We start from the raw sequence: 12,994 nt of genomic DNA, 5'->3' as shown, positions 1-12,994 counted from the left end.
CACAAACATTTTTAAAGGACAAAAATGAACATCCAACTTTGACTGTAACACAAAATAAATCTTTGCATGTGTGTTTTCAAACTCTCAGATGGGCAGCATATCAGTCTTGGACTGTCTAACCTGCCGGAGCAGCACTGAATGACCACCACACATGAGCATGTTCCTGCAACATTCAGCATCTGATCCTTCATCTGTGTGCTTCTGCTTTTGGTAAGTACAGTTACCCAACTCCAGTAACTCTAAACACATGCCATCCATTTCTGACGGCCTGGTTACTTCCTGTCAGTTACTTTAGAAACCATGTGGTCACCTGACCTAACACTGTTTTTTCTTCTTCCCCTTAATGTTCAAGTGTCACATGTCAAACAGCTGGAGAGGAAACTACACCAGCGTACTGGGATGTTTCACCAACACGTGCCAGATGCTGTTCCTTCATGGTGACATCACCAGAGACAGCCCCGCCCACCTCAGGACCTCGCCTTTGATCATGATGATTATAATGATGACAGCGAGCGGAACTAAGACTGTAAAAATCCACGACCAGAATGTTTCTTTCTAATTATTAATGAATACTGAGAGCCTCTTTCTGTGTTTTGTATGTTTTGGGGTTGTTGTTTTTTTACCTCATTTGTTACTAATAAAGTTCACCAAGTTCAAGGTTCAAGTTCAAGGTTCTTTATTTGTCACATGCATAGTTATACAAGTATAACACACAGTGAAATGTAGCCTGACACGCTCCTCGACATGTGCAAAAACATTGGGGGGGGGTGTAGAGGAAGTGTGTATATATATATATATATATATATATATATATATATATATATATATGATTTGTTTAAAAAAAATTTTGCTTTTAAAAATAACATTTGTTTACCCGTCGCAAATTTTGACGTGATGCGTAATAGATGCGACCCGGAGGAGTTTTCGGTTTGGACCCATACTGCGCTTGCGCAATGATAGGAGTCCTTGGCTGCTCGGCCTGCTGTAGGTTACGGATCCAGTGAGAGTGCACCGACAGAATGCAGAGCTGGACACAGTTATACCGCTCCCTGGCCACAGTAAGCAGTCATATTATTTTCGCGATAACCAGTATGCGAAATCCGGATGTGTCGTAAACTGTCCTGCGTGCTGCAGATCTAGAGGATAGGGGAAATTTTAGACCTGCGGCCCGCACCTGGCTAGCTACTCGGCTAACAGCAGAAGGCGAACCAGACTGCACTGGAAAAGACATGCAATTTGGAGTTGTTGTGGTTATCGATGTCTAAACACGTTGCTTGGTTTTCAGTTGATGTTTTTCCTATTCATATACCTTTTTCATTTTAATTCGGCATGAGTTAGACTAACAACCTTCCCCACATTTAAACTAAATCACGACTTTTCTGGTTAAATATTGCCGCAGTATTTTGAAGTAAAACCTGCAATGAAAAGAAGCGTGATATTTGTATTCTGCTAATATTAAAGGGGCTTAAATCACACAAAGCTAGAAGAAAAGGATCTAGGTTCTATGACTTTACAGTTGACATTTCCCACTCTGGTGTCGTGTTAGCTCGCTTAGCTGTTTAGCAGCGGTTGCCTAACTCATAATTTATGTCGTAAGCTCAGCTGTTGTCTCACAGCTTCACGGCGAGCATCAAATTATTCCGAATTGTTTCGGGGCTTTTAGAAGCTTTGTGACTCTATGACACTTAAATTGTAGTTATTTGCTAACTTGGTAGTCTGCTAGAGGAGAAAGTTTCAGAGTTGCTGGTGGACAGGCTGAGGGTGTCCTTGCTGAGAGCTGGCACTGCAACAGCAAACCAGCTGAATGTGGTACAATTCCATGAAAACAAGTGCATGAGTCTAAATATTAAACTAAATATGAAAATTCAAATGTTAGTTTAGTAGTTGAGTTTGCTCCTTCGTGACTCACTAGGCTTCAGTATCTTAGTATGCAGCTTTAAAAGGAAATAGTAGTGACGTAAATAGAAATTATTAAGCAGCAGATTACGGAAGTGAGAGAAGCCACTGAAGACAGATGCTTTTAGTTTGCAAAGTTGGCTTGTGATGCACTATAACATTGTTTTGTGTTGCATTGCCTAGTTGTATTGTGCATGCGTATTTTCTAACTGTGCATTTCGTTTGCTTCACAGCGGAGCCACCACCTGCCCTGCAAAGTGCACGGAGCTGCAGCGCTGTCTGTTCGTACCTACGCTGACAAAGCAGCAAGTACGATTGTGCTGTAAATCTTATCATAGGACTTTATTTGTGGCACAGTGTTTACTGAACTTTAGCCACATGTTTGTGCGGTTTGATCTCTGATGTTTGTATCAAAGCAGTCTCATAATTCAGACTTGCAGAGAGTCTCGGGTGCTGGATTTGGGTGGGGATAGGACTTCATGGGCTATTTAAAGAGGGGTGGTAGAGAGCTTGCATTAAAATGTTCATTTACATACACCAGACCTTAATCATGTAGTTTTCTCTGGTGGTGTAAAGTCATGCTAAAAGCTGCTGTGTTGCCTCTCTGCAGTTGATGCAGACGTCACAGTGGTGGGCTCCGGTCCAGGAGGCTATGTCGCTGCAATCAAAGCTGCACAGCTCGGCTTTAAGGTAACCCACCTGCTCGACAGATATCCTGCTGTCTAAATCCCACAGATGGTCACAAGTGGAAGTTTTTGGTGAATAATGTATCCCCCGTCTCTACATTTGTTATTTTTGGACAGACAGTGTGTGTCGAGAAAAATCTCACACTCGGCGGGACTTGTCTCAATGTCGGCTGCATCCCCTCGAAGGTAACAAACTGCTTTTAATCACCACAAATTCACAGGTTTGTTTGTAAGAGGTTTGATCAGTATGATCATTTTACAGGAAGGAGATACCAAGGATGTTTTTATCTTGGGTTTGGTTTCTCTTTCAGAACTTGTACACCTTTCGTATAAAAGTAATCCAGTGATGGTTTTCTATCCATAGATATATTATAAAGGGCAAATGCTTCCATGGAGCACATTTGAGTAGTAGAGCCAAAAATTTTGCCAGAAAGAATAGCAGCACATACCGGTAGCATCTTTTTATTGTCTTGATGAATTCAAAAATAAGCCAATACTTTTGGATTTATCCAAGCAGAGTGGGAAAAACATTTTCCACTTCATAATAAGGACTAAATTTCACAGAGAGAGGAAAGCAGAACAAACTTCACCTAAAAAGAACTTTTCAGTTTGGTGATGAGCACTGAACGTAAGATTGATTAAACTATATTGAATCCGTAAAATGATGCAAACGTGTATAAAGTCATTCCTCCAGCTGAATAAGCTGCTGTTTTGTTTCTGCAGGCTCTGCTGAACAACTCCTACTTGTACCACTTGGCTCATGGGAAGGACTTTGAAAGCAGAGGCATCGAAAGTAAGAATCACCATCAGGCTTTAAAGAGACGTTTTGTACATTTTGTGTAGTTCACTGATCCTTAAAGGGGGGTCATTTCCAGTTATGTGTTGTAATTTTGAGCTCTAGTAGAGCTTTGCATGATTCAAAGTTCAAAATAATCCTTCTTTATGTCATAGAGGTTTTTGTGCTGCCCCTCAGTTAATCCTGTCAGAAACAAGCTGTGTTAGCTCCCCTCGCTTTAAGCCAACCAACCCTCTTATGATTGGTTTGACCAGCAGTACATGCTCTGTGTGCCTGAAATGACTACAGTAGAGAAATCCATTGTCTTTAAACCTTTCAAGTAGATTTTTTTTATAGCCAAGATTACACTGAAGGTCATTATTTGCAGCATTAGCCATATTTAATATAAGCATATACGTTATTATAACACTTGTGTCTGTATTCCTTAGTACTGGATACTGATGGCACAGAATGTGTGTTTTCGACAATACGCTTTAATTGAATATAACTTGTTTTTCCATCGGTTTCTTAGTTTGACATTTGTGACCCCATTGACAATAAAGTCTTTGTCTTTCAGTTTCAGGCATCTCGTTGAACCTGGAGAAGATGATGGCTCAGAAGAGTGGGGCGGTCAAAGCGTTGACTGGAGGAATCGCACATTTATTCAAACAGAACAAAGTCAGTCTTCCCTCTCTGCATTAGTGCTGGTTTACACAGATGCTACATCTGAACCACTTTTAACAGTGTCTGTGGTGTGACATCACTCCCCACAGGTTACTCACGTTAATGGTTTTGGAAGGTTAACCGGGAAGAACCAAGTGACCGCCACAACAGCTGATGGTACAGAGCAGGTCATCAACACCAAGAACATCCTCATCGCCACAGGCTCAGAGGTCACGCCCTTTCCAGGCATCCAGGTATGAGAATTTGTGACCTGTTCATACTTCATTTCACTAGTTGCAGGTTTTTTGCTTGTTGTATTTACCAAAGGGGGTGGAGGAGGCGAGGAAGGGACATGAAGAGAGGAGTCAGTGCTGCAGGTGTCTAACAAAAGGCGTCCTCGTCTCAAGAGCCTTATCATATCTCACACATGTCACCCTCCTTTCACCACTCCATAAGAACTCACATGCACTTGATTTTTAAAAGATAATTCTGGGTTGATTTTTAAAAGAAGTGTGTTCAAATATGTTTCTTTAGATTGATGAGGAGACCATCGTGTCATCGACAGGAGCTCTTTCCCTGAAGAAAGTACCAGAGGAGCTGATTGTGATCGGAGCTGGAGTCATCGGGGTGGAGCTGGTCAGCATCACTACAGACTGATTCACCCACAAACACATGATTATGTCGACTTCATCGGCAACATTTCCTGCCTCAGCTCTGTTTCTTTAGAAAGGAGAGTTGCACTTGTCAGACGTGTGTTTGTCCTGCCATCCTGCAGGGGTCAGTGTGGCAGCGTCTGGGTGCCAAGGTCACAGCGGTGGAGTTCCTGGGCCATGTGGGTGGTATGGGCATCGACATGGAGATCTCCAAGAACTTCCAGCGCATCCTGCAGAAGCAGGGCCTCAAGTTCAAGCTCGGCACCAAAGTCATGGGAGCAACCAAGAGGCCCGATGGCAAGATCGATGTGGCGTGAGTGGAAAAACCAGACTCAGACTTTCAGGACTCTCTTTGATGCATTTTCTTTTGGGCTGTTTTACACCCATGTGCTATCTAAACTCATGAAATTTGAAATATGGCTGGGGAGCTTTGTCATGTAACCACGTGGGTATTATGTGTGTTTCAGGGTGGAGGCGGCAGCTGGAGGGAAGAGCGAGACTCTGACATGTGACGTGCTGCTGGTCTGCATCGGCAGACGACCTTTCACCCAGAACCTGGGCCTAGACACTGTCGGCATCGAGCTGGACAACAGGGGTCGCATCCCCGTCAACAACCGCTTCCAGACCAAAGTCCCCAGGTACCACCGAGCTCATGCTGCCAAAATTAAGCTAAAATGAAGTGATTGAATCTCTGAAAGCAGACTTACCAATTTGGTGCATCCTCACCAGTTTACCCCTGCTAAAATTTTGTCCAAGTTTAAAAATATCAAAATCTCTAAAAATAGTAAGCACAAATAGATTAGTGTAACAGTGGTGTAACAGGAGAAATAAAGTAACAAGTCTGTTACGAAAAGGCCTTTGATCGCGTCACTGGGATGCTCTGTTGCTCTGTAAGAGAACCTCTATGTATTTATGTAGCTGCTGAATTCCTGGGTCAGTAAATGACCCAGACCAAAAAAATAAATTATATGTATCACTCCTTGCAAAACACGGCTCAGTGACATTTGTTCCCTCTTTGCTTCTTCCTCTCCTCTTTTAGCGTTTATGCAATCGGTGACGTGGTTGCCGGGCCGATGTTGGCCCACAAGGCCGAGGACGAGGGCATCATCTGCGTGGAGGGCATGGCGGGCGGCGCTGTGCACATCGACTATAACTGCGTCCCTTCAGTCATCTACACGCACCCCGAGGTGGCCTGGGTGGGCAAGAGCGAGGAGCAGCTCAAAGAGGAGGTGAAAGTTGGGAAGGTGTTTGCTTCCAGCACGATGGATAGCCAGCTCTCTGGGTGCAGCGTTGTTCTTCTAGGGCAACTGAAGGAAATGTCACTAAATCATTGTAGCAGAGATCATGCACAAAGTACCGGTATGTGCTGCACAAAGTGCTTTAAATGTAAATATGTGTCTCTGTTAAAACTAAGCTGCTTCAGACATTGACATCGGCCACCTGGTGGTGATATTTCCCAACATTTCAATCCAGATCCAAGCCAAAAGAAGGGTTTCATCCTGATTGTTTGTGCTTATTTATATTGTACAAGTGACAAACACAAACGTGACAGCCATGAAGCGTCCCATAACTTGGGAAAAATGTGTGAAAAGTGCAACATTTAAAACTAATATTTCTGTGTCATTTCACTTCAGTCTGAGTCCTCCTCTCTTCTCCTCTACAGGGTGTCCCGTTTAAAGTGGGCAAATTCCCCTTTGCAGCCAACAGCCGAGCCAAAACCAACGCCGACACCGACGGCCTGGTGAAGATCCTCAGCCACAAGGAGACCGACAGGATGCTGGGAGCTCACATCCTCGGATCTGTAAGAGTTCATCAGCCTCCTTTGGACCCGCGTTAGCCTTAAATGTAAAAACATCTGTGTGGGTGGACTGGGTGTTAATGGGCTCAGACTGTCTTTGTAGAGGATCATCTACCCAATCAAATAGACATTGAGCACGTGGGAGGATGATGATGATGGGAATCGAGTGTTTACAGCTTTGGAGTGTTTATGTAGAATATCAGCCTCCTATGAAAATGGAAGTTAACGGTTTGTGTGTCTGTCTCATTACTGCATCTGTCCTAATAAACACTAATCCCAGACAGACACATGCGAGTGCTGTAAAACCATCAGGCTGGCTCTCGATGAACACACTTCCCCGTTAATGACCTTTAACTGTGTCAAGGATGAGACATCCATGTTTGTACTGCTCAGATTAGACTTACAGTAACTCTGAGGCGACAATAAAGCAGATATTTGTCAGTGCAAAGATCCGAGGAGTGCAGGTGGACTGACTGACATTCATGGTGACCCTGTTCCATGGAGTGTCCGGATCTCTGTTAACATCTCTGTCAGTCCTTTATGACAGCGGTCCCCAACCCCCGGGCCTGGGACCGGTACCGGTCCGTGAGTCGTTTGGTACCGGGCCGCGAGAGTTGAGGCTCAGGTGTGAAATGTCTGGTTTTCAGGGTTTTTATCGGTTTTCAGCGTTATTTTGTTATCGTTTTTATCGTTAACTTGGTTTTCCTGGGTCTGTTCACGTGTGTTATGAATAAATTTTCTTTTTTTCGGTACCGGTACTGGTTTTATTTTGTTGTATTTATCCGCGACACCTTAAAGGCCGGTCCATGAAAATATTGTCGGGCATAAACCGGTCCGTGGCGCAAAAAAGGTTGGAGACCGCTGCTTTATGAGACCAGAAACGTCTTAGTGGAACACAGCTTTCCTTAAAGCTCTCAGTTACATGCACAATTACGTTTTTGTTTCATGTTTCTGAATGCGTCTCAAACTCCCCCCTTAAATTTGCTGGACAGTCTTAGACAGAAGATTGGTGCAGTGAACCCATGTGTAAAAAAAATAAAATAAAAAAATGGACATGATCCCGATCAAGGGACTGTTTTTTTTCTCAGGCAGTCATTACCTTTCCATCACAGGGATAAGTGCCTGAATTAAGTGGCCAAGTTTGCTACTGTGTTTGTCTTGCTGCGCATTTGATTGTAATTACCTGACAAGTAAAATTGCTTGCTGGAAAGTTAATTGTTGTAACAGACCATGTGAAGCTGTTGCTGTTTACAGACCTGCTAAACCAGACGCTGCTGTGTGTTTCTGTGCAGGGCGCAGGAGAGATGATCAACGAAGCTGCTTTGGCCATGGAGTACGGCGCCTCCTGCGAGGACGTCGCCAGAGTCTGCCACGCCCATCCGGTGCGTTCTCTTTATCACACACGACACAGCATAGTGCACATGCACAGTTCTTAGTTTATCTTGTAGTAAAGATATGAGAAATGACATGACAAATGATAAGTCCTGTTGCACCGTGAGTTCTTTCAAACGCCTTCCTCTTCGTCCTTCTCCTGCAGACTGTGTCCGAGGCGTTCAGAGAAGCCAACTTGGCCGCCTCCTTCGGCAAAGCCATCAACTTCTGAGCCGCCAGCCGCTGTCGCACCTTCAGCGGACATGACAGCGGAGAAACAGAAAAGCTGCGTGTCTGCTTCAAAAACCTTCTGACTTTGACCCACCTGGGATCCTCTGTGTTCATCCAGACTGTACCAGTTTAGCTCTAACGTTATTTAAATGTTCAATAAAATCATAAACGGGTGGTTTGGTGGGTAAATAAACACTGACTGCTGTCAGGCTTTTTGTTTTCCACACGTAGTTTAAAAGCTCTCAGCAGAGCATTATGCACTCATTTGCAGGTCAGAGAGAGATATGAATATTATTTTGGCTGTTTTGTTTGTGCAAGGAGACGGGGATGTCTGTTGTTTTACAGCATGGAGGAATTTAACACATCTGATGGGTAATCAGAGCAGGAAACTGGAGCTGCTCGAAGATTCACATCTGCATGTTTTCAATTTTAAGATGGATTTCTGGCTCATCTCAAATCGGTGACTTCATAGCCGGTGTGGTGGTGGTTAAGTTTATATTTCTTTCATGTTCACTTCGACTGATGTCACAGATTTGTGCAGAAACAGATGTGTGATAAGAATGAATGTGGCTCAGCTGCTGCTTCCTGTGTAACTAAAGTACTGAAGGACTCTTAGGTCAACATCAGCTCACATTTGGAGGGGAGCTGTTGATAGTTGCCGGGTGACTGTTTCCTACTAAAATTACTCTGCTGTGATTCGTTCTGGCCTGTATCTCACCATCTCAACCAATAAAGGCAGTTAAATCAGACACTGCTGTGTAGCTTCATGTGCCGACATTATTTTTGAAGTAACTTTCAGTGCAGATAGCAGCTCTTACACTGGATAATGTAGATGGGCAGTGTGAAACTAAATTGGGGGGGGGGGATAAAATTTAAACTTTATGTAGTGCATTTGGAAACTGATCTGCAACAGGACCATGAAGTTAAACTGAGAGATGCATCTGGCCCTTCAGCTGATGCATCTAGCCTCATCAGAAATGACATCAGTGGCTGTCAAGGCGTTTTTAAAGAAGTGTGACGGGGTGCACAGGCTGAGGTATGCCAAAGTACACATGAACCAGACTGAAAATCAGTGGCAGAAGATCTGATGAGTGATGGATCCAAATCACTGGAGGACAGAGTCTACAGCCATGTGTAAAAGATCAAGGTGCTGTTATGATTTGGGACAGCATTTCAGCCAGTGACATAAATGGACTGATTCTGATATAGCACTTTTCTACTCTCCCAGAGTACTCAAAGCGCTCTATGCTACATTCACCCAATCATTTTCTTATAAACTGAGTGCTTCCTAACTATATTCATACTCCCATGGATGCAACTTGGGATTATTATATTGCCCAAGGATTCTTGGCATGTAGACTGGAGGAGCCTGCTCACCTTCAGATCAGGTGACTGGCTCTACCTCCTGAGCTACAGCCACCCCAAATGTTGGAGATCTTTTTAAAATTTATTGAATTATGCACCCAGAAAAGTACCATCAAATTTTGATAGACCATGGAATCCCATCATTTTTCAGCATGACAATGATCCCAAACAGCATTAAAAGCAGTAAAAGTACCCACCCAAATCACCCTGGGTAACATGCTGAATGAAATGATTAGTTCATTACCAGGCCTCTGGAAACCTCAAGACATGTTGAGGAGGTCATTTAGCCATTTAAATCAGCTGTGTTGGATCAAGGACACATCTCAAACCTGCAGGACACCGGCCCTTGAGGCCTGGAGTTTCCCACCCCTGGATAGAAAAACACAGTGGGACACTATCAGGCATGGATCGGCCTCCTCAGAGCCCAACATTATTAAAGCAGTGGGGAATCATCCTGACAGACAACCAAATACAGCCAACATCTTTCAACAAGCCTGGAGAAATATTCCTGAACAGAAAGCCGCCTAAGAGAGTTCAGGTTGTACTGAAGGATAAAGGTATTGACTTTCAAGCTCATTGGAACTGTACACAGAAAGGAAGCGTGGCTCAAGCCTGCGGCACGGTTATGTTAAAAAAGAGTTTTAGGAAGGTAAGATCTCAGTCTTCTTCAGTCTTCTTCATTTGTCCATGTTCGACAAGCGTTTCTTTGTCTATGGTTCACTGACATCATCTACATTATATTGAACAGCAACTCAAAAATGTAAAATTAAAGGTAAAGTAATAATTCTGACGCAGGTGCAGCTGATAAGTGGATCGTGTGACGAGCAGAAAGTGTGATGACTCTAAATAGCCTCCTGTTAACATTTAAAACTCAAGACATAGACTGTATGTACTGTAGCAAGAGTGGTTATTATGGTTAAAGTTGAAATGTCAAAGATCATGAAAGTGCGATGATAATAACACTGATTCATACTCATCTTCTAATAACTGATCGATCGTATTTGTCCAGGTGACAACAGCAAGGTTAATAAGTTATTGATTATAGTTGTCTTGGTATGCAGCCCCACCTACTTTTAGTTTAGATCTTCTGATTCCGTGGGGCAGCCAATCAGAGCTGGCTTTAAAGGACGAAGGGCTTCAGACACAGGACGAACTGAGGGGAGCTTGGCTCAGAGGATTATTATGAACTCTGGATTATGCAAAGCTACTCTTTTAGAATGAATGTTTCAGGAAGAATGGAATCCTTGTCTTTCTTCAGCAGCATACAAATAAACATCCAGCGGCTCTAGTGGTAAAATCATCAGAGCATCTTAACAGCTGAACTGCAGCTCACTGAACACATTTTGCTGTTTCAGTAACATGTAGCTGTTTCTGCTGCTGGATGACGCATGTTTTATTTAAGTAAGCAGCATTTCACTAACTCCACCTCTGTTTAAACTCTGACTACTGTTTCTGTGTGTGTTCAGCAGGTGTGGCGGCTGCTCCAGGTTGAATTAGCCACGCTTGAGGAGTCGTAGACTCTGCAGGCTCGAGCTGTTTAACAGCCCCGTAAACAACTGGAGAAGAAATGAAGTAAAAGAAGAGAAAAGTCCTCGTTACACTGGGGTATTGTTGCTGCTTCTATTCTTCTCTTCTTCTTTTTTTTAAATTTTGTGTTATGTGACTGTTTGAGTCTCAGGGGAAATGTCAGTGTTTGATAAAGTCCAATTACGTTTGTATCAGTTGCAGAAAATAACAGACACACTCACTGTTAGCTGGATTCGCCCATCTTTCTTTCATTTCTTCTCTCTTGTTTCTGTGATCGCCTTCTTTACTTTTTTGTTCTGGGATCTCATCGGAGAATCTGGGATGTGCTTTATGTCTACATTCTTAGTTTACCCATAAATTATTTTCTTCTCTGATTTTGTCTCTTAAACTTTCATCTTGAAAGCTCGACCCATTTCATTTCTCTCCTCCTGTTTCCTTTGCTCTTTTCTACCCTGCTCTTGTAATTGTGTTAGTTTTTTCTTTATTTCACCACTCACACTCTTCTCTGTCTCCCTTTTCTTTCTTCTATTTGTTCTTTTCTCTTCTTCTTCTTCTCCATGTAACCCTCCCAATGTCATAAACTTTCCCTGTCCATGTCCTTTCTTCCTTTGCTTTTCCTTTTTTGTACTTTTTTTTTGTCTTCGTTTCTTGCACGTCTCTAAATCTTCACATTTTGTCACACTCCTTATTCAACTTTTCAAAGATCGCTTTGAGACATATTATAGAATATTTAGAAATATTTCCCTTTCAATAATAGCAGAACAACATCAGACACTAGTTATCTTGTAAAAAGGTAATCTTGTTGTACTAATCTAAGTAATCTTTCAGATTATTAGGACACCGCTGTTCATCCTATCTGCTAGAAACTTGTGAGTCCTGAATAAGTGCATTGTTAAATTTGAGCCTGTCTGGATGAGTGGTTCTCATACTCTGGCTAACCTTTTTTAACTGTTAGAGAGACTTCTGCCTTCCCCAGACACAGGCATGTTCATCATTCATTTACATTAATGAATTCCTGGAACTCTTACATCTCATTTTAACCCTTGAAACTTAGGGCCAGACTTTGACCCAAACATAAACCTAATTCCAACTTTAACCCTGAGATCAAATCTTAACTCTCAGACTGATCTTTGAAGGAGCGAGAGAAAAGGCAGTGTTTTAGCTTTCAGAGACTTTGGTCACTCTGACTATAACTGGGCAAGATTTAATTTAGTTTCATTTATTGTCCTCACTTTCAGTAGCCTCCATGATGCCACTCCGTGGTTTTGGACTGTTCATTTCAAAGCTTGAATATTTGTGTTTTAGTCATCACCATGGTCTTTGTTGGAGCCTGAAGCTCCAAATTTGCCTTCATCTGAACAACTGTGTCTCAAAATAGCCCAATAACTCACTCAGTGATGTTTAAAAAAAATCATCAGCACTGTTTTTATGAAGTGGGAAAACTATCCAAAGTCTGTTTAAAAAAAAAAAAATGTAACAGGCTGTGAACATGCTTTTTAAATTCGGTAACATTTGTCACCAGCCTCGTGCAGGGACACCTCCAGCAAATTTTGGGGGGGTGGCCGGAGCCCCTCTGGCCCCACCTTGGTGGCAGCCCTGGCCTCGTGTCTGCTAGAGGAACAGCAGTTTTTAAGGCTTCAGTATATTCTCCTTTCAGTGATGTCACAATAATCATGAAAGACGGCAAACTTTAATTGCTGACAGACGGCCATGTAGTCTGTTATGTCTCTTCAACAAGAATTTTATTTATTATCATGTAATTGGACCTGCATGTGTGCTTATCAAACTAAAAGAGCTGTACTGTCAGATCCCTTTATAAACAACGATAGACTCCCTGGAGCTGGAGCTACGAGTTTCGCCAAAGGGAGTCTATCGTTGTTTATAAAGGGATCTGTCAGTACAGCTCTTTTAGTTTTTCAGCTTCAGTCGTACAGTAAGTGGACTTTTTGCCACTAAGCACTTCCACAGTTTAAGTATATAGATTAGAAGAAGGCCTGTCCCCTGGTAAATCCTGGTTTTGAAGCTTTTG

At 42.8% G+C, this 12,994-nt stretch overlaps 1 protein-coding gene across 1 annotated transcript; it reads left to right on the top strand.

Moving 5' to 3' along the window:
* The first annotated feature begins 946 nt into the window (after window positions 1-946).
* dld (deltaD) lies at window positions 947-8,817 on the top strand. The gene is made up of 14 exons (XM_085358794.1): window positions 947-1,058; window positions 2,130-2,205; window positions 2,507-2,586; window positions 2,700-2,768; window positions 3,306-3,375; window positions 3,935-4,035; window positions 4,131-4,274; window positions 4,555-4,656; window positions 4,796-4,986; window positions 5,141-5,311; window positions 5,713-5,902; window positions 6,337-6,474; window positions 7,764-7,853; window positions 8,009-8,817. The coding sequence occupies exons 1-14, from the start codon at window positions 1,020-1,022 to the stop codon at window positions 8,072-8,074; spliced, it is 1,527 nt and encodes a 508-aa protein (XP_085214920.1). The 5' UTR covers window positions 947-1,019; the 3' UTR covers window positions 8,075-8,817.
* Window positions 8,818-12,994: the final 4,177 nt, after the last annotated feature.

Source organism: Diplotaxodon limnothrissa, linkage group LG7 (assembly GCF_057381915.1).
Source record: "Diplotaxodon limnothrissa isolate DT_005_m linkage group LG7, D_limnothrissa_male_GT1.1, whole genome shotgun sequence".
In the NCBI taxonomy this organism is placed as follows: Eukaryota; Metazoa; Chordata; class Actinopteri; order Cichliformes; family Cichlidae; genus Diplotaxodon; species Diplotaxodon limnothrissa.
The sequence above is the reverse complement of the archived record's forward strand: the minus strand, read 5'-3'. Positions and strand labels throughout refer to the sequence as shown.